We start from the raw sequence: 20,715 nt of genomic DNA on the forward strand, positions 1-20,715 counted from the left end.
ACACTGACCCTACACAACTATGTTGCACAATTAAGTCTTTTTTTTTTTTTTTTAAAGCGAAAGAGGTAATTTCAACAGGTACAGCATCCTATGTCATATCTACATGTAATAAGATTTGTAACAAGGCAAACCGTTTGTAAATTGGTCGAAAATTAGAGCAAGTTATGGTAATTTAATTAGTACATGTACCATTGACATCAATGTAATGATTGAGGCTAGCTGTCCGAGGTAAGATGGCTACAACGTTGCTACGCTGGAGAATGATTGGTCTTATGAAAAATGCTTAGAGCCAATCAGAAAGGAGGGGCCGTCTAAGCATACCCGCCCCCAAAGTGCCAAAAAGAAACAGACAGCGCGAGGAGAGATGCCAGGAGTACACAGAGAGCGCACAGACCGAGACGGCGCGCGGGCAGAAAGGCACCGCGCACGCACAAAAAGGCACCACGCGCGCGCAAAAGGGTGTCGCGCGCGCGCACGAAGTGGAGAATCAGCGCATGATAACAGTTTTTATGCGCTTGGATTTTTTGCACTAATGTGACGCCATAGAAGTTGTAGACCTCCATGCTTTTCCAAGTTTCTATCGGTTTTGTGAATGGCGTCTGGAGCACAATAATTAGATATGTCTGAGAAGGCAGTATCACTCAAAAAATATTTTTTTGATTAAGCTTAAGATTAGTTTATTTCAGGATAACGTATATGGATCTTTTCCATTGCATAGTTAGATTTTTTGCTCATATCTGCTTTTTGCAGGAAGATATAGGCCTCTTGTGTACTCCGATAGTTTGCGCGCTACTTGCTGTACAACAGCCATCTTAGATTAGTCGACCACCACTGATTTTCACTTCCGGGAAGAAGTCACGTGTCGGAATACCAGCTGTTGATTAAAAAAAAAAAAAACAGTAAAAATGTAAGAAAAAGAGCAAAAACACTTATGTAATGACAAAAAGCTGAAACGTTGATACTAATAACTATTAACAATGCAATGTGTTACTTATAACATAAAGCTGACACAACATTTTCATATATAATTCTGTTTGTAGCCTTTTTTTTTTACAAAATAAAATGTCCCCTAAATAAGGAGACTTTTTCAAATTTTGCAACAGATTTTCAGATTTTCATCATTATATTTAGTCTTTTTACTGTTTTTTTTTTTTTTTCCTACAACATGTACTGCAAATAATTTTATGGATGACTTGTTTTGAAATCATGAGTCAAGGCGATCTGAGTACAACGTTTTTGCAATGTAATATTAGATCAAGTTTAAAATATATAAAATTGCTTGCATTACATGTATTTTTTTCTGTCAAAATGGAAAGTTGAATACGTTCAATAAGAAGACGAATATTAATTCCAGGCTTTCGCGGGCCACATAAAATGATGTGGTCTTGATTTTGACAGACGTGTTGTAGAGTGAACTTCTCCGGTATCTACTTCGAGCTTTTTAATATTTTCATTGATAAATGTTTGCTGGTTAGATTGTATTTTAACATCCTTGTCTGACATTATCACCTCATTCTGCTTCTGTACAGTGCAGACTGGCAGTGATATGCTCAAACTGCTTCACCAAGTTTGCTACATGCTGTCATATTTTTGATGATTACGGTACGTACAAAACCCAAAACCAGTGAAGTTGGCAGGTTGGGTAAATCGTAAATAAAACAGAATACAATGATTTGCAAATCCTTTTCAACCTATATTCAATTGAATACACTGCAAAAACAAGATACTTAAAGTTCGAACTGGTAAACTTTGTTATTTTTTGCAAATATTAGCTCATTTGGAATGGCATTTTTTTCATGGCCCCCCTGCTTATTGCAGCAAGACAATGCCATGCCACATTCTGCACGTGTTACAACAGCATGGCTTCGTAGTAAAAGAGTGCGGGTTCGACACTGGCCTGCCTGTAGTCCAGACCTGTCTCCCATTGAAAATGTGTGGCACATTATGAAGCCTAAAATACGACAATAGAAGCCCCGGACTGCTGAACAACTTAAGCTGTACATCAAGCAAGAATGGGAAAGAATTCCACCTGAAAAGCTTCAAAAATTGGTCTTTTAAGTTCCCAAACGTTTACTGAGTGTTGTTAAAAGGAAAGGTGATGTAACACAGCGGTAAAAATGCCCCTGTGCCAAATTTTTTGCAATGTGTTGCTGCCATTAAATTCTAAGTTAATGATTATTAAAAAAAAAAAAAAAAATTCTCAGTTCGAACATTAAGTATTGTGTCTTTGCAGTGTATTCAATTGAATATAAGTTGAAAAGGATTTGCAAATCCTTGTCCAGGGTGTACCCCTCCTTCCGCCCGATTGTAGCTGAGATAGGCTCCAGCGCCCCCCTCGACCCCGAAGGGAATAAGCGGTAGAAAATGGATGGATGGATGTATTCTGTTTTTATTTACGATTTACACAACGTGCCAACTTCACTGGTTTTGGGTTTGTACATTAATTCAATAAATATCGCCTATTTTTTCTCAGCACTGTTTTTCACACTCAATCTCTCTTTTCTAATGGGTGGAAAACAAAGTTATGTTGATATCTAGCTATAAGCTAACGATAGCGAGTAAGACCAGATGTTTTGGTTGAATTTTACAGGGTTCACTGTGACATTTGTTATGCCAACTAATGGCGGGGATTCTTGTAACTCAAATTTTTGCTTGTAACTTAAAGCATAACAACTAGGAAACTACAAAAAAATACAGTATTTTAACCATTTTTGATTCTGTAGGGAACAAACCGTTCATTCGTGACTGCAATTAATACAAATACTATATTCTCATTCACAGAAAATGATTGTAAGACAGTAGGGAGGACACCATTTGCACTCTGTGGCAGAGGGAATGGTTCCATAATGACTCAAACACCAAAATATATTTTAAGCAAGAGTTGCAACAACAAACTATTACAAACTTTCAAGAAAATAGTTGTGTGCTGTTATTGCTGTAATTTTGATGGGTTCATGCATCTTGCTGGCTTTGCAGCGCTCTATCAGGGGGGAACGTGACCTCAGCTGAAGAAGACGGGATGTTCAAGAGTATTTCTGACCAATTAGACAACATTGTGGATATGAGGGAGTACGACGTGCCTTACCACGTGCGCGTGTCTATCGACCTCAAGATCCACGTGGTGAATACACACGACTACTGTAGATCTTCTGAATATATGACAACATGCTTGCAAGAGCTAATCATATATTTTTTTTCTTTCTCAGGCTCACTGGTACAACGTTCGATATAGAGGCAACACTTACCCACCGGAGATTGTACGAAGGGATGATCTTGTAGAACGACCTGTAAGAAGATTATCGTGTTTTGGATTGACATCCTATAATTATATGATATATAAAAACTTATCTTTCTTTTTTTTAGGACCCAGTTGTTTTGGCTTTTGACATTGAGACGACCAAACTTCCACTAAAATTCCCAGATGCCGAGACAGACCAAATTATGATGATCTCATACATGATAGATGGACAGGTGTGTTTAATATCCTGCCTACTTATATTTAAAGTTGTGTTTTGCAATGTTATAACTTACTGATTTCCTCCTAAAGGGGTTTCTGATCACAAACAGAGAGATTGTCTCTGAGAACATTGAGGACTTTGAGTTCACCCCCAAACCTGAGTATGAGGGTCCTTTCACTGTTTTTAATGAGGATAATGAGGTCTGTTTATTTGCATGATACATTTATTATAATAGCAAAGTGGTAGGCGTCATTGTAACAAGATGTTTTCTAATAACATCAGGCGGCACTTATTCAGAGGTGGTTTGATCACGTTCAAGAAACCAAGCCCAACATCTTTGTCACCTACAATGGAGACTTTTTCGATTGGTGAGCAATTTCCTTTTTCTGTCGCCACGTGCATTATATCTGATTTTTTACTGCGATTCTTGCAGGCCTTTTATTGAAACGCGAGCATCGCTGCACGGACTGAGCATGCACAGGGAGATCGGTTTCCAGAAGGACAGCCAGGGAGAGTACAAGGCCAGTCAGGCCATCCACATGGATTGTTACAGGTTTGACACCATATGACACCACAGAAAAAATTAAAGCACAAAACTGCAAGTCGATAAATTAGACTGATTAGTGTTGACGTTTTACGTTGTAAGGTTTTGACATTACTTTGCAAAAAGTTCTTTTTTTAAGAAGACCTCACACATCTTTCATCTTCACAGAAATCTCCAAAGTTTTTTGTTGTTGTTTTTACTTTTGTTATCAGTCCAGCTTTGACTTATATTTAACTGTACTGAGTGACACTCTAGTTAGTGTTTGTCATTGTAACAAAACAACAAATCAAATGGTGGACAAAGACTTTTGAGCAGTGTAATATCCATTTTTTTATACAGTAATACCTCAGCTTACGAGCTTAATTGGTTTTGTGACGGAGCTCTTAACTCAATACACTTCTATCTCAAATCAACGTGTCCTATTTAAATTAATTTTAAATAGGGATGTCCGATAATGATTTTTTGCCGATATCCGATATTCCGATATTGTCCAACTCTTTAATTACCGATACCGATATCGGTAATTAACACATTATTATTATGCCTAATTTGGACAACCAGGTATGGTGAAGATAAGGTACTTTTAAAAAACAAAACAAAAAATAAGATAAATTAAAAACATTTTCTTGAATAAAAAAGAAAGTAAAACAATATAAACAAAGTTACCGTATTTTTCGGACTATAAGTCGCAGTTTTTTTCATAGTTTGGCCAAGCTCCAGTGCGACTTATATATGTTTTTTTCCTTTTTTATTATGCATTTTCGGCAGGTACGACTTATACTCCGGTGCGACTTATACTCTGAAAAATACGGTACATTGAAACTAGTAGTTAATGGAAATTAGTAAAATTAACTGTTAAAGGTTAGTACTACTAGTGGACCAGCAGCACGCACAATCATGTGTGCTTACGGACTGTATCCCTTGCAGACTGTATTGATATATATAGATTTATAATGTAGGAACCAGAATATTAATAACAGAAAGAAACAACCCTTTTGAGTTAATGAGTGTAAATGGGGGAGGGAGGTTTTTTGGGTTGGTGCACTAATTGTAAGTGTATCTTGTGTTTTTTATGTTGATTTAATAAAATAAATAAATAAATAAAAACCGATACCGATAATAAAAAAAACCGATACCGATAATTTTCGATATTACATTTTAACGCATTTATCGCCCGATAATATCGGCAGGCCGATTATTATCGGACATCTCTAATTTAAATACATTTATTTTGTTCTTGGTCACCTCAAAACAGTCCAATTTAACATGAAACATACCTTTTTAAATAAGAAAAACTAACTTTTAGATAATAAATATTGTATGAAAAACAATACAACAGGACGGTGTTTCTTAATCATTGTGCCGGGGCCTATTCTTGGGCCACAAGCACCCCGTATGAGCTGCTCCAAAATATGTGTTTCTCATCTGTGGTCTGTACAAGCCGCAGCGGTACTCAGTTGTAATTCACTTTTCCACCACTTGTGTCAATAAACACACCAGGGAAGTCTAGAGCTAAAGTATTAAAGACGTTTTTTTAAATGCAAAAAGTATGATTAAACTGGTGAAGCTGAGTTTTCATTTGCGATTGATTTTTGACAGTTTAGTGAAACATACTCATTAATAATTCACTTTAATTATTTTAGCAAAACAAAATTGTATGTAAATTCCATCCATCCATTTTGTACCGCTTAATTTTTAATACTTATTTTTCCTAATAGGCCTGACCTAGGCCTAAGGCCTAGGCCTAAGAATAAGATTTTTAATTCAGAGTTATATTTGAGTGGGCCAGGGCCCCTCTGTATTGGAAAAATTGGACCCCGAGGTAAAAAAGGGTTAATAACCCCCGCAGTAGGATATAGTAGAAACAACCACAGTAGTTTTATGAAGTTATATGATAATAATGTGCAGCATTTACCTTGGAGAGTGTGCTTTTACAATATCTGTCAAATAAACCATCAGCAGCTTTTCCATATTTTCATTAAAAAATGTCCGCTGTTTAGATATTATTTTTACATTCTTAACTGCCATTAGACTAATTTTGCTTAAGTATTACGCAGACGAGCAGTGATAAACTACACTTGTTTTGCCAAGTTGGCGACACATTTAGTCATGTTTTTGATGATTTCTTTCTTTATTTCAAAGAATATCATCCGTTTCTTCTCTGATCACACTCCTTCACACCCATTTCCTTCCTGGAGATCAACAGAACAAAGTTATCTTAAGCTATAAGCTAATACTAGCACGTAAGATCAGATGTTTTGGGCGGATCTTACGGGGTTCACTATGATATTTGCTACGCCAACTAATGGCAGGGATGTTTGTAAGTCAAATTTTTGCTTACAACTTAAAGGCCTACTGAAATGAATTTTTATTTATTTAAACGGGGATAGCAGATCCATTCTATGTGTCATACTTGATCATTTCGCGATATTGCCATATTTTTGCTGAAAGGATTTAGTATAGAACAACGACGATAAAGTTCGCAACTTTTGGTCGCTGATAAAAAAAAAAGCCTTGCCTGTACCGGAAGTAGCGTGACGTCACAAGTTGAAAGTCTCCTCACATTTCCCCATTGTTTACACCAGCAGCGAGAGCGATTGGGACCGAGAAAGCGACGATTACTCCATTAATTTGAGCCAGGATGAAAGATTTGTGGATGAGGAACGTGAGAGTGAAGTATTAGAGTGCAGTGCAGGACGCATCTTTTTTCGCTCTGACCGTAACTTAGGTACAAGGGCTCATTGGATTCCACACTCTCTCCTTTTTCTATTGTGGATCACGGATTTGTATTTTAAACCACCTCGGATACTATATCCTCTTGAAAATGAGAGTCGAGAACGCGAAATGGACATTCACAGTGACTTTTATCTCCATGACAATACATCGGTGAAGCACTTTAGCTACGAAGCTAACGTGATAGCATCGGGCTTAACTGCAGATAGAAACAAAAGAAATAAACCCCTGACTGAAAGGATAGACAGAAAATCAACAATACTATTAAACCATGGACCTGTAACTACCGTACACGGTTAATGCTTTCTAGCCTGGCGAAGCTTAACAATGCTGTTGCTAACGACGCCATTGAATCTAAATTAGCTACGGACCTCGACAGAGCTATGATAAAAACATTAGCTCTCCACCTACGCGAATCTTCATCTGCTCATCAACACCGAAGCTCACCTGCGTTCCAGCGATCGACAGAGCAACGAAGGACTTCACCCGATCATCGATGCGGTCGGCGGCTAGCTTCGGATAGCGCGTCTGCTATCCAAGTCAAAGTCCTCCTGGTTGTGTTGCTGTAGCCAGACGCTAATACACCGATCACATCTACAGCTTTCTTGTTTGCAGCCTCCATTGTTCATTAAACAAATTGCAAAAGATTCACCAACACAGATGTCCAGAATACTGTGGAATTTTGCGATGAAAACTGAGTTTTTTGTATTGGATACAATGGCGTCCCAATACTTCCGTTTCAACCATCGACGTCACGCGCATACGTCATCATACCTAGACGTTTTCAACCGGAAGTTTCGCAGGAAATTTAAAATTGCACTTTATAAGTTAACCCGGCCGTATTGGCATGTGTTGCAATGTTAAGATTTCATCATTGATATATAAACTATCAGACTGCGTGGTCGGTAGTAGTGGGTTTCAGTAGGCCTTTAAATAACAATTAGCAGAGAGACCGCTCTTATCTCAAACACTTTTAAGTTGAGGCACTCTTAAGTTGAGGTGATGTGAAACTTTGCACTATTTGTCCTTAAGTGTTGAATCTAACAAACATTTTGAGTTTAACTAATTCTACTCACCCATAATATTTCTTCAGCATTTGATGCATCAATATTTTGTGTTTTTGTTTCTTTAAATGCTAGAAAAGAGGTAGAGTTACAGCAAAGGGCCTGATTTATAAGCTTGTTTCTCTTGTGTGTTAGGTGGGTTAAGAGAGACAGCTACCTACCCATGGGCAGTCAAAATCTAAAGGCTGCAGCAAAGGCTAAACTTGGCTATGACCCCGTGGAGGTGGACCCAGAGGAGATGTGCCGCATGGCAACAGAGGAACCACAGGTATGGGAATGCATCTGACATTTTCAGCTCATGATGAAGAAATGCAACCTTTTTTTTCTTGTCAGACTTTAGCCACCTACTCTGTGTCAGATGCAGTGGCTACATATTACCTCTACATGAAATACGTTCACCCCTTCATCTTTGCATTGTGCACCATCATTCCTATGGAGCCGGATGAGGTTTGTTTACTCAATTTCGGCATACTGTATTACATGTCTCGACTTCTAGTTAGACACTGACTCTCTTCCTCTAAATGCAGGTGTTACGCAAGGGTTCTGGTACACTATGCGAAGCTCTGCTCATGGTGCAGGCCTTCCACGCCAACATTGTCTTCCCCAACAAGCAGGAGCAGGTATTCAACAAGCTAACAGATAGCGGCCACGTCTTAGACTCTGAGACGTACGTGGGCGGCCATGTGGAGGCATTGGAGTCCGGTGTGTTCCGAAGTGACATCCCCTGCCGTTTCAAAATGGTACAGCCCACCGCCTCTCTTTAATTATTTTTTCCTAAACATGTTTTTAACTAGTGATTGACTTGTTGACAGAACCCAGCCGCATTTGACTTCCTTTCTGAAAGAGTTGAGCGAACCATACGTCACGCCATCGAGGAAGAGGAGAAAATACCTCTGGAGCAAGTCACCAACTTTAATGAAGTAAAACAAAAGAACAACAATTTTTGTATTAATCGATTGATTCTTTTTTATTTCTTTATCCTAGTGAGTTAGTAGGTTGTGCAAAATCAACTCAACTCATTTTCAAAACACTAACATGGGTTTCATACAGGAAGTAGGAAGTATTTAGTTTTGTAATGTTCTTTTCTAATGAATCACGTATTAACAACCAAATACCAATACATCATGGCCAAATTTTAAGGAAAAATGACGACACATTAAGTGACAAAAAAACGTAAGACTTTGTGTTGGACATAACAATTGGATAAAAATTCATTTAGTTTTTGAAAAAAAGTTTAATGTTCAAAATGATTAATTCCCTTTCTCAATACAAGTATATATAATGTTTTAAATGTGCAGCATAGTTAACCAGAATGCTCTAGATCAGGGGTCCCCAAACTACGGCCCGCGGGAAGTCCCAAGTTAAAAAAATAAAAATAAAATAAAAATTAAATTATAATTTTTTTAAATCTGTCCTTTCTAATCCATTTTCTACTGTTTGTTACTCTCGGTGTATCCTACCCACTTTTTTTAAAATTATATTGTCTAAAAATGCATTTTCCTATCAATAATGTGACATTATCGCGCTCAGAATATATATATATATATATATGTATATATATATATGTATACAGCCCGGCCCCCGGCCAAATTTTTTTTACCCAATGCGGCCCCCGAATCAAAGAGTTTGGGGACCCCTGCTTTAGATTAATGATTCTCAAACTGGTGGGCTCCATCTAGGGGTACGCCAAAGAATCCCTTAACATTTTCAAACACAGTGTTACTGTTCCAACAGTTAAATTAAAAATACCGGTATATACTAAATATACTTGTTAAATAAAACAGCTGTCTTGTTTTAATGAATACTCAGGCCTCGTACGCTACTGTATTTTAATGCTGGTTATTATGATGGTACTTGGAGAGCCAAGTATTTTCTGAGGTGGTACTAGGTGAAAAAAGTTTGACAACTACTGCTATAGAATAGATTATGCTAAGATTGACCAGATCCTTTTAGAATGGAATATTTCCTCAAAAATAAGTTTCAATAAATGTAAAACACATTAGTAAATATTTTCATTTATACTGCATCTCTTACACAATTTATTCCAGTGTTTTGTTTTTTTGTGTCACCTCCAAACACAAGATACACATTCAAAAAATAAAGAAGTAAATTCTCCTTAAAATTTTGCCATGATATGAATAATTTTAGGATTTAACTGTATGAAGTAGATGTGTCTCTATGAAGGTGTACGCTTTTAAAAAAGGGAGGTTTGTGTGGTCTCTGCTCGATTGATTCCCGTTCCAGTTTGAAGTAAAGTTATCTGGTATGTTTCCAGGTCTGTGATGAGATCAAAAAAAAGCTGACTCTCCTGAAAGAGGTTCCGAACCGGATTGAATGCCCACTCATATACCATCTTGATGTTGGAGCAATGTACCCTAATATCATCCTAACCAACCGCCTACAGGTAAAAGGACAGATATACGAATGAACCATGCACTAAAACTAACTACATGTTCTGATATCTCATTTAGCCTTCTGCCATGGTGGATGAAGCCACGTGTGCCGCCTGTGACTTTAATAAACCAGGTGCAACATGTCAGAGGAGGATGGCCTGGCGCTGGAGAGGGGAAATCAGTAAGTTTGTGAGGTGGCGACTAGTCCAGGGTGTACGCCGCCTTCTGCCCGAATGCATCTGGGATAGGCTCCAGCCACCCCCGCAACCCTGAGAGGGACAAGCGGTAGAAAATGGATGTATGGAAAATAAACCACTGGCGATTATTTGAAAATATGTCACACCCTTCTCCCGTAGTGCCCGCCAGCCGCAGTGAGTTCCACCGCATCCAGCAGCAACTGGAATCCGAGAAGTTCCCCCCGTTCTACCCCAATGGACCGCCTCGGGCCTTCCACACTCTCAACCGGGAGGAACAGGCCAAGCATGAGAAAAAACGTCTTGCGGGTGCTTCTTTCTTTTTCACTGGTTTGTTTTGATGCTCTCTTTGCCAAAGCCAGTCCTGACATAGGTTGTTTTTGTGTGTCAGACTACTGCAAGAAGGCCTATAAGAAGACACACATCACCAAGCTGGAGGAGCGAGTCACCACTATCTGTCAGAGGGAAAACTCTTTCTATGTAGACACTGTTCGAGCTTTCAGGGATCGACGATATGAATTTAAAGGGCTGCACAAGGTACATGCCTTTGCAACACACATAATCATGTTGGCTGTTTACTTTCTTCCACTAAAGACATCTGATTCACTTTGAATTAAGCAACACCGAATCACAATCCTTTTGTGGTGCAGGTTTTGGACCACATTGCTTGGTTGTCGTTTTCCATCCATCCATTTATTTTTGCATAATACAGCCAGCTAACAAACAGGCTTAGTAGGAACAAATGGCTATCAAAACCATATGTTATCTTGCATATAATGTTTATAGTAGTACATACAGTAATACCTCAACATACAAGCTTAATTGGTTGTGTGACAGAGCTCCTAATTCAAAACCCTTGTACTGTATCTCAAATCAATGTCGCCCATTGAAAGTAATTGAAATCAGTTTAATCGGTGCTTCGAACCTCAAAACAGCACAATTTTAACATGTAACATGCCTTTTAAAAAGAAAAACGTACAGATGAAAACAATACAATATAATATACTACAAACAACTACAGTAGTTTTATGAAGTAATGTAATAATAATGTACAGCATTCACCTTGGAGAGTGTATCTCTTTCCAGTTCTTTCTCTGTTACACACCATGAGCACATTTTCTATATATTCCATATTTGCAATGGTAAATGTTCGCCGATTAGATATTAATTTAACATTTTCGTCTGGCGTTAGACTCATTCTGCTTCCGTATGGTGCAGACTAGCAGCGATAAGCTTGAATTGCTTCACCAAGTTAAGTACACCCTCTGTCGTATTTTTTGATTATTTCTTTCTTTCTTCACACTCACTTTCACAATAACACTCACAATAATGTCTGATTGAATGCTAAAAAAGTTATGACAGACTGCCTGAAAAACGGAATGGGATTTAAATTTTTTTTTTACTGAATGAGACAGAAAGTATATAAAAATAAAGAATGTGCGATTTACATTATTAACTTTGAACGATAAAACACTGACTATTGACAACATAGGAACGTCACACCCCCTCTCAATCGATATATTTTACAATCAAGCGAAACGCAACAAAAATGCAACAAACACAGCGAAATATGAACGCTAAGGGAAAAAAAAACAACCTAAAATCTGATATATCTGATACATCACTAAGCTTTAGAACTTTCTTGTAAATATCTCCTTCCGTGTCTGTCCCTGACACCCGCATTTCAGGCTGGCCTCTGTGGAAACTGTGGAGAATGCATATATGTTTTATATGCATTCTCCACAAAACGCTCCCCACCCACATTGCTTGGTGCCTCGTCTGAGCTGCTGTGACTTAAATTACAATAGTAAGTAGTAAATAATGCAAAAGCACAGATTACAACCATTGAAATACTATGTATAGTTCAAGACTTACGGTAATTTGAAAACATCACTGCACATCATAATAGCAGCTATAGTTTCTAAAAGATCTAAAACAAATATTTGGGAATGTCCGGCGGGCTAGATTGAAAAGCTTAATTTGCCCAGGTCTGCTGTAAGCCATATTTATCAAAATTATATCAAAAGAAGGCTTGAAATATCTTGAGTTGCATGTTATGAGCCTATGTCATATATTAGTTGTGCTTAGAATGCTGGAATAAACAAACCTTGATTATTCAATTTTTTCTACTAATGGAACTATACTGTAATCACTGTCCAATGGTAATCATGTCACAAAGACAGGATATTGCAGCGTCTCAAATGCATGAGTCGGGACAAGCCTGAGCTAATCCTGAATGTAAGCTTTATTTGGGGAAAAAAAGTATGATTTAATTATAACAGTGGGTCTTTTTTTTGATTGCAGAATCTCATAATGTCACCTCTTATCCACACAAAAATGTTTTCTTCAAATGCGTTTTGTACGTCTTGTCCCTTAAGGTATGGAAGAAGAAACTGTCTGCAGCTCAAGATAAAGGAGACGCCGCCGAGGTTAAGCGCTGCAAAAACATGGAGATTTTGTACGAGTCTCTTCAGCTGGCTCACAAGTGTATCCTCAATTCCTTTTATGGTTACGTCATGAGGAAAGGGTGCGAGTTAACTCTGTTTTCATCAAACAAAATTTGGCCTATGTGGAAAACGATCTCAACTGCTGCTGTTTTTATTGTGCCACTAGGGCACGCTGGTACTCTATGGAGATGGCTGGCATCGTGTGCTACACTGGTGCCAACATCATCACTAGAGCTCGAGAGCTCATTGAACAAATTGGGTGAGTAATGCCTGCTATTTTACCTAAGTAGCAATAATTGATGTGACATTCTACTTTGTTGTGACTCAGGAGGCCACTTGAGTTGGATACAGACGGTATCTGGTGCGTCCTGCCCAACACCTTTCCGGAGAACTTTGTAGTGAAGACAAGTAACGAGAAGAAGTCCAAGGTGACCATCTCCTACCCAGGTGCCATGCTGAACATCCTGGTGAAGGAGGGCTTCACCAATGATCAATATCACGAGCTGGTTGACCCCGCGTCACTCACATACAACGTCAAGGCAGAAAACAGCATCTTCTTCGAGGTGGACGGCCCATATCTAGCCATGATTCTGCCTGCCTCTAAAGAAGAAGGGAAGAAGTTAAAGAAAAGGTATGGCAAAATACCAGATTTCAAATAGTGATCTTCCCTTTAATAGACATTATGGCCTCAGGAAAAATAACAGGTGGTGCTATTATGCTGCAATTACCTATTTTATGACTGATATCACCATGTGTCATAATAAATGACAGACATTGCTAGAAAGCTACATAAAATTAGCATGCAAAAACTTCTAAACATTTCAGAATTTATCCAGTAGGAGTTTGTAAAAAAAAAATGAAAAAAGGTCAGCACGGTGGAACAGGGGTTATTGCATGTGCCTCACAATATGAAGGTCCTGAGTAGTCCTGAGTTCAATCCCGGGCTCGGGATCTTTCTGTGTGGAGTTTGCATGTTCTCCCCGTGAATGCGTGGGTTCCCTGCGGGTACTCCGGCTTCCTCCCACCTCCAAAGACATGCACCTGGGGATAGGTTGATTAGCAACACTAAATTGGCCCTAGTGTGTGAATGTGAGTGTGAATGTTGTCTGTCTATCTGTGTTGGCCCTGTGATGAGGTGGCGACTTGTCCAGGGTGTACCCCGCCTTCTGCCCGAATGCAGCTGAGATAGGCTCCAGTACCCCACGCGACCCCAATAGGGACAAGCGGTAGAAAATGGATGGATGGATCTAGTTTGTAAAAAAACTACCGTAAATAATTATTTGATGTTCGCAGATGAGAAGACAGTGCAGCTAACAAGTCAACATTAGCATGCTAACAATTAGCATGTGTAAAGTACCAAGTTATATGATTCTGAGGTGTACGCCTGCAAAATCAGCTACAAAAAGTTAGAATGCTAATTGTTAGCATGTTTCAAGTACACATTTATGACCGATGGTATACCTGTAAAATTATTTATAAAATTTAGTATGCCAACAGTTAGCATGCATCTAGTACCAAGTTCTATGACTCTAAAGTGCACGCCTGCAAAATGAGCTAAAAAGCTAACATGTTGACGTTAGCATGCTACAAGTTAGCATGTGTCAAGTAACAAATTAGATGACCCTAAGGTGTATACCTGTATAATTAGCTTCGGAAAAAAATAACATGCCAGCATTCAAGTAACATTAGCAAAGAGCATTTGGACATTAGAACTGTTGAAATTGGTTGGAAAATGTGGTAGTAACACCTTTTTGATAGAAAATAAGTGTTGCGGAAAACCAGTTCTGAATTTTTGATGTAAAATACTACCGTATTTTTCGGAGTATAAGTCGCACCGGAGTATAAGTCGCACCTGCCGAAAATGCATAATAAAGAAGGAAAAAAACATGTATAAATCGCACTGGAGCCCGGCCAAACTATGAAAAAAACTGCGTCTTTTAGTACGAAAAATACGGTATATGTAAATATATAAATGTATAAAATATATAAAGTAGAGGTGATAATCTTTGGGCACCTCACAATTCGATCCTATTCCGATTTGTGGGGTGATGATTTGATTCAACACGATTCTTGATTCAAACCGATTATCGCAATGTATTATTTGGTATCTGACGTACACGCGCAGGTAGTAAGCATGTAGATGGCCTAAAAACTTGTTTTTAAAAATAAATTCTTAATTTTTTTTTATTATTTTCAATACATTTTTTTAAATTATGAATCAATTTAAATTTGGGATAAGTAAGAATTGCGATTGGGTGGTGAATACATTTTTTGAGCACCCTTATAATAAAGTGTAAAATAAAATGTCAAATGAATAAAACTTAGTGTCAATCAGCATTGTTACTTTTGTTAAGAGTTAACTTTGCATTTTAGGTACGCTGTGTTCAATGAAGATGGGTCCCTGGCTGAGCTGAAGGGTTTTGAAGTGAAAAGAAGAGGGGAGCTCCAGCTTATTAAAATTTTCCAGTCTTCCGTGTTTGAGGCTTTCCTTAAAGGTACCTCCCTGGAGGAGGTTTATGCGTCTGTAGCCAAAGTGGCTGACTATTGGCTGGATGTCCTGTACAGCAAGGTAATGGCACTTTCACACAAGTTTTGAAAGTCAACGTGTCACGTTGCAAAATAAATAGAGTCCTCATATGTTGATGGGTCATTTAATTTTTTCCCCACAGGCCGCCAACATGCCGGACGCCGAGCTGTTTGAACTGATTTCAGAGAATCGTTCCATGTCCAAGAAGTTGGAGGACTACGGAGAGCAAAAGTCCACTTCCATCAGCACAGCAAAGAGACTGGCAGAGTTCTTGGGAGACCAGATGGTGAAGGACGCTGGTTTAAGTTGTCGTTACGTTATCTCACGAAAGCCAGAGGGCTCTCCTGTCACAGAGAGGTAGGGAAATATTCAGATAGAAACTATGCTCTCATGGGGTTTAGCAATTCCTTGGCTAATTTGTGTGTCTGCCATCAGAGCTATTCCTTTGGCCATCTTCCAAGCCGAGACCAGCGTGACCAAACATTTCCTGCGTAAATGGCTGAAGATGCCCAGTCTGCATGACTTTGACATTCGTGCTGTAAGTATATGGAAGGAAATTGAGTTTTTGTGCAAAGTATTCTTGTCTTGCATCACGTTGTCCTGCCTGGTCCTCGCAGATCCTCGACTGGAATTACTACATAGAAAGGCTTGGAAGTGCTATCCAGAAAATCATCACCATCCCTGCTGCTCTTCAACAGGTAATATTTGAAAAATGCATCTCCTCTAGTCACTGATGATCTCGTAGTTGGCTTGCATGATCTCTATGCCGGCAGCGTACGTTCAATCCTCACTTAGGGAAAGTGATGTTTGTCTGTCCGTAGCCTTCTGAGAACCAGCTTCCACTGCAGTGGACATTTGTGTTTAACTTTACAGTAGGGGTGTCCAAACTTTTCTTTAACTGAAAGCCATCATCATCATCGGCGGTCAAGGACACAACGGCAGTGACTAGGATGGCGGAAGCGGGAATCGAACCTGGAACCCTCAAGTTGCTGGCACGGCCACTCTACCAACCGAGCAATACCGCCCCAACGTGGGGAGACTGGTGCACAGACAGTCACCACACGATCCTTGACAGATCCGGGTCAGGGTCCAGTGGCATGGAGTCCAAGACGACTGGGGACCCTTTTCTGCTGCAGCCTTCATCCGCCATCCCAGCCGTTGTGACGCTCCATAGGTTTAGCAATCATCCTCCGCCTGTTCCACCGTTGAGGTCTTGGGTTGTTATTTCCCCATAACTGGGCCCACATGGATGTGAGGGTGCCTTCTTCCGCCATCGCAGCTGTTGTGGTGGTTCTTACATTTACCGTCTTCCGCCTGTTCCGCCGTTGAGGTCTTCACCGTATCCCTGGCTAGGGGGCAGTCAGGTACTAGTCCTTTGCCAAGGGCCACCTGGGGTAAGAGTAGTAAAGGGGTTAACCTCCTAGTGGCCCAAGACCCTTTAGAGGAGCCTCCACTGCCGGATGCACTTTAACGTCATGCCCAGGACAAGAGAGCTACTGAGAGCCACACACTGATAAATCAAAGGATGCGATGCCCATTTTATTATTTTTCATTTTCAAAACATTTGATATTTTTCCTTTTCAAAACAAATGCGATATACCGTATATACTTTTTTTTTAAAGGAAAGAAATAGCATGCATGTCTGCTTTGTGTTATTAACGATTTTATGTTTTTTATTTGTTATTTTTAATAATAATATTTTAGACTGTGCCGCGGGCTGTTAAAAACTTAGCTGCATTTTGGACACCCCTGCTTTACAGGTTATTTTTTCGAAATCTGTAACCCGGAAACTAAAAAAGGACCAAAAACAACAAGAGTCCTCTGCAGTGGACATTTGTGCTTGCATTACAGGGGAGGGGGGGTTTCCCAAATTTGTAACTCGGACACTATAAAAAAAAAAAACAACCAGCGTCCTCTGTAGTAAACATTTGTCTTTTGTATTTAAGAGTTTAGTTTTTTCTGAAATGGGTAACTCAGACACTTAAAAAAAGACCAAAAATAAACAGCGTCCTCTGCAGTGGACATTTGTGTTTTGCGTTACAGGGTTTGTTTTTGTCCCAAAATTTGTAACTCGGACACTAAAAAAGACCTAAAACAACCATCATTCTCTAGAGTTAACTTTTGTCTTTTTCATTACAGGGTTAGTTTTTTTTTTTCCAAAATTCGTAACTCGGACACTAAAAAAGACTAAAAACAACGAGCATCCTTTGCAGTGGACATTTGAGTTTTGTAACACAGGGTGTTTTTTCCCCCCGAAATGTGTAACTTAGACACTTTTCCATAATTTTTATTTAAAACGGTAATACTAACCGGCGGGAGTTTTACCGCGGTTGTCATTAAAACCGTTTATCGTTACATTCCTAGTCCACACACACTGAGTTTTACCCCATGGACAGTTGTGCAATTATGACACAATTATATAATTTTGCATCATATATACATTCCCGTCCTGTGGGTAACACTGAAAGGAATTATGTTTTAACTACCTTATTTACATTTTAAAAAAAGCAACATTTGTTTTCTCATCTCGGTATCATCTGTTTACCTTGTGTTAATGATTAGGTGAAGAATCCGGTTCCACGAGTGCAACATCCCGACTGGCTTCACAAGAAACTTCTTGAGAAAAATGACATCTACAAGCAAAAGAAAATCAGCGAATTGTTCACCAGTGAGGGCAAGAGGCAGGTAGGTTACCTCACAGCAAGAAAACTCCTTAAATCTTTATTGGGTAAGGTATCCTGTTAGGAGTTAAACAAAAGACCGAGACATCAACAGTAAATACAAGTCTAGTATGCTCCCAGTATGTGTAAAGGAAATACTTTGGGGGTTGAATATTTGTGGTTCTCCTTCAGGTGGCTCATCAGCCCCTCACGAGCCGTCCAGTTTCTGACATGGAGGACTTTGGGATGCCAGCCAGGCCTCTGCAGCCGGCCATCCCCATCAGCACAAAAAGGAAGCGAGCGTCTCAGGGGGATAACAGCCAGGTCGAGTCTCAGGATCTTGAGCTCACTCAATCCTGGCGAGAGGTCCTGGGGCCGCCGCCAACTACGGGCACAACACAGGTAGACAATTTACTACATTTTCCAAGTAAATTGAACCACTGTGAAATTCCATTCGAGATCAGATTGTAATTAAACTTGCTTTGTCATTATCAGTGTTTGAGATACAATACATAAATAATAAGATGGACAATACTTACCGGTACCCATCATAAAAAAAAATTCTAATGACTATACAGGATATTTAGTCGCTCCAGGAATTTGAGACGCGACACAAATTCAACCAACTCTGGCAAATTATGCGCAGGCTCGCTACTTTGTTCAATGCTGCAACTTCCACAGGCAGTTTGACCTATCAGCGTCATTTTTGCCAATAGAATTTGTTTCTGAGCAGCGCTCAAACACACACGTCAACTTTCCAAGCAAAACGTATGTTTTTTTGTGTAAAGGAAGCAGTATAGCAAGTCTTTATTACTCAAACTGCATAATTGTTGTACTCCTGCATAGCTCAGCCATACTTCTGGTTCCTGTATACACCGCTAAGCCTTCTGGGTAATGCAGTAGCTTACCACAACCTAAGTGTGAATGTGGAGTGAATGAATAATGGCTTCTCACTTCTCTGTGAGCGCTTTGAGTATCTAGTCGATAGAAAAGCGCTATATAAATCTAATCCACAGGTGTCAAACTCAAGGCCCAGGGGCCAAATCTGGCCTGCCACATTATTTTATGTGGCCCGCGAAAGCCTGGAAATAATATGCGTTAATAAAATGCTTATTCTTTTCTTACTAAATATACTTGTTCTTTCCCTTTTGACATTAAGAATCATGTACTGCATGCAATTGCATATCTTTTAAAATTCAATATTATCAAAATTTTATATTATCATCCATCCATCCATTTTCTACCGCTTATTCCCTTCGGGGTCGCGGGGGGCGCTGGAGCCTATCTCAGCTACAATCGGGCGGAAGGCGGTGTACACCCTGGACAAGTCGCCACGTCATCGCAGGGCCAACACAGATAGACAGACAACATTCACACTCACATTCACACACTAGGGACCATTTAGTGTTGCCAATCAACCTATCCCCGGGTGCATGTTTTTGGAGGTGGGAGGAAGCCGGAGTACCCGGAGGGAACCCACGCAGTCACGGGAAGAACATGCAAACTCCACACAGAAAGATGAGATGGGGATTGAACCCCAGACTACTCAGCACCTTCGTATTGTGAGGCAGACGCACTAACCCCTCTGTAATCTAAAAATATTTTTTATTAACATAAAGGTTAATACTGTACTTAAATATCTGCTTGACTTTTAATTTCAAAACAAATTATCAATCAAATTGTAGGCTGTAAAATTGACAATAGATTTTACGGTTGAATTCCACCGACTTAGTTTTTTACTGTAAAATCAACTTTGGTACTGTTTTTTCCATGTACAGTAAGACACTAAAAGATTAAAAAACAAACAAAAAAAAACATTGAAACAACAAGATTTTACGGTTAAAAAAAACCCCAAAACTGGTAGCTCTGTTGCTTGAATTTTACCGCTAAAAACAGTGGTATTGTTTTTCCATTCCATTCTATTCATTACATTTTTTTATATGCTGTAAAAAACCCACTGCTTTTGCTGTAAATGTCTGGCGACTGAGCTCCCAGTTTTTAAAGTAAAATGTAAATATTTTTTTGCAGCTTATGTAAATAAAATATATTGTTAATGTATTATATATATACATGTATATTCATATATTACTCATTGTTAAACGCGGCCCTCTGAGGGCAACCATAACTGCGATGTGGCCCTCAAAGAAAACGAGTTTGACACCCCTGATCTAATCCATCATTATTATTATTATTATTATAATAGTATATAAACATTTCGGAACATACCGGTGTCCTCATTACCTCGGTATTTATTTATTTAGTATTTATCTATCCAAGGTAAGGCAATTAAGAACAGATTTTTATTTGCGATGCCGACCTAGTAAAGATTTTAGAGATGTTGACGTGTGACGATAATCCCTCATCTCTCATTTACCAACAAAAATTTGCGATATAGATCGCTCTCAACAGTTCACAAATGTTCTAAATGTGTGGATTACAATATTTTGAAATGTAAATGATTGTTAAAGATGGACAAACACTTTTCAAGCATAAAACAAGCATACAGAATGTTTGCAACTCGTGGACGACAGAGCAGAGAGACAATAATAAGGAAGTCTTTGGTGATGTTTTTTTCTGAAATTATTACTGTTATTCGTTATAATTAGGACTGTCAAAATAACAAGTTAAGTCATGTGATTAATCATAAAAAAAGTATTGCATTGATCGTGTATACATACGTACGTAAATTAATAAC

At 39.0% G+C, this 20,715-nt stretch overlaps 1 protein-coding gene across 1 annotated transcript in view; it reads left to right on the plus strand.

The window, feature by feature from the left end:
- Window positions 1–20,715, plus strand: part of pole (polymerase (DNA directed), epsilon) — a 59,806-nt gene that overhangs the window by 10,651 nt on the left and 28,440 nt on the right. The window contains exons 8-30 of the mRNA XM_061986415.1: window positions 2,977–3,121; window positions 3,207–3,287; window positions 3,364–3,471; window positions 3,548–3,658; window positions 3,741–3,826; window positions 3,892–4,011; window positions 7,935–8,067; window positions 8,133–8,246; window positions 8,327–8,539; window positions 8,612–8,719; window positions 10,075–10,203; window positions 10,271–10,373; window positions 10,549–10,695; window positions 10,778–10,923; window positions 12,765–12,913; window positions 13,000–13,092; window positions 13,162–13,464; window positions 15,207–15,402; window positions 15,503–15,717; window positions 15,796–15,898; window positions 15,978–16,058; window positions 17,923–18,045; window positions 18,213–18,422. Coding sequence (XP_061842399.1) covers window positions 2,977–3,121; window positions 3,207–3,287; window positions 3,364–3,471; window positions 3,548–3,658; window positions 3,741–3,826; window positions 3,892–4,011; window positions 7,935–8,067; window positions 8,133–8,246; window positions 8,327–8,539; window positions 8,612–8,719; window positions 10,075–10,203; window positions 10,271–10,373; window positions 10,549–10,695; window positions 10,778–10,923; window positions 12,765–12,913; window positions 13,000–13,092; window positions 13,162–13,464; window positions 15,207–15,402; window positions 15,503–15,717; window positions 15,796–15,898; window positions 15,978–16,058; window positions 17,923–18,045; window positions 18,213–18,422 — 3,217 coding nt within the window. The remainder of the gene's footprint in view (window positions 1–2,976; window positions 3,122–3,206; window positions 3,288–3,363; window positions 3,472–3,547; window positions 3,659–3,740; window positions 3,827–3,891; window positions 4,012–7,934; window positions 8,068–8,132; window positions 8,247–8,326; window positions 8,540–8,611; window positions 8,720–10,074; window positions 10,204–10,270; window positions 10,374–10,548; window positions 10,696–10,777; window positions 10,924–12,764; window positions 12,914–12,999; window positions 13,093–13,161; window positions 13,465–15,206; window positions 15,403–15,502; window positions 15,718–15,795; window positions 15,899–15,977; window positions 16,059–17,922; window positions 18,046–18,212; window positions 18,423–20,715) is intronic.

This window comes from Nerophis lumbriciformis, linkage group LG12 (genome assembly GCF_033978685.3).
Source record: "Nerophis lumbriciformis linkage group LG12, RoL_Nlum_v2.1, whole genome shotgun sequence".
Classification (NCBI taxonomy): Eukaryota; Metazoa; Chordata; class Actinopteri; order Syngnathiformes; family Syngnathidae; genus Nerophis; species Nerophis lumbriciformis.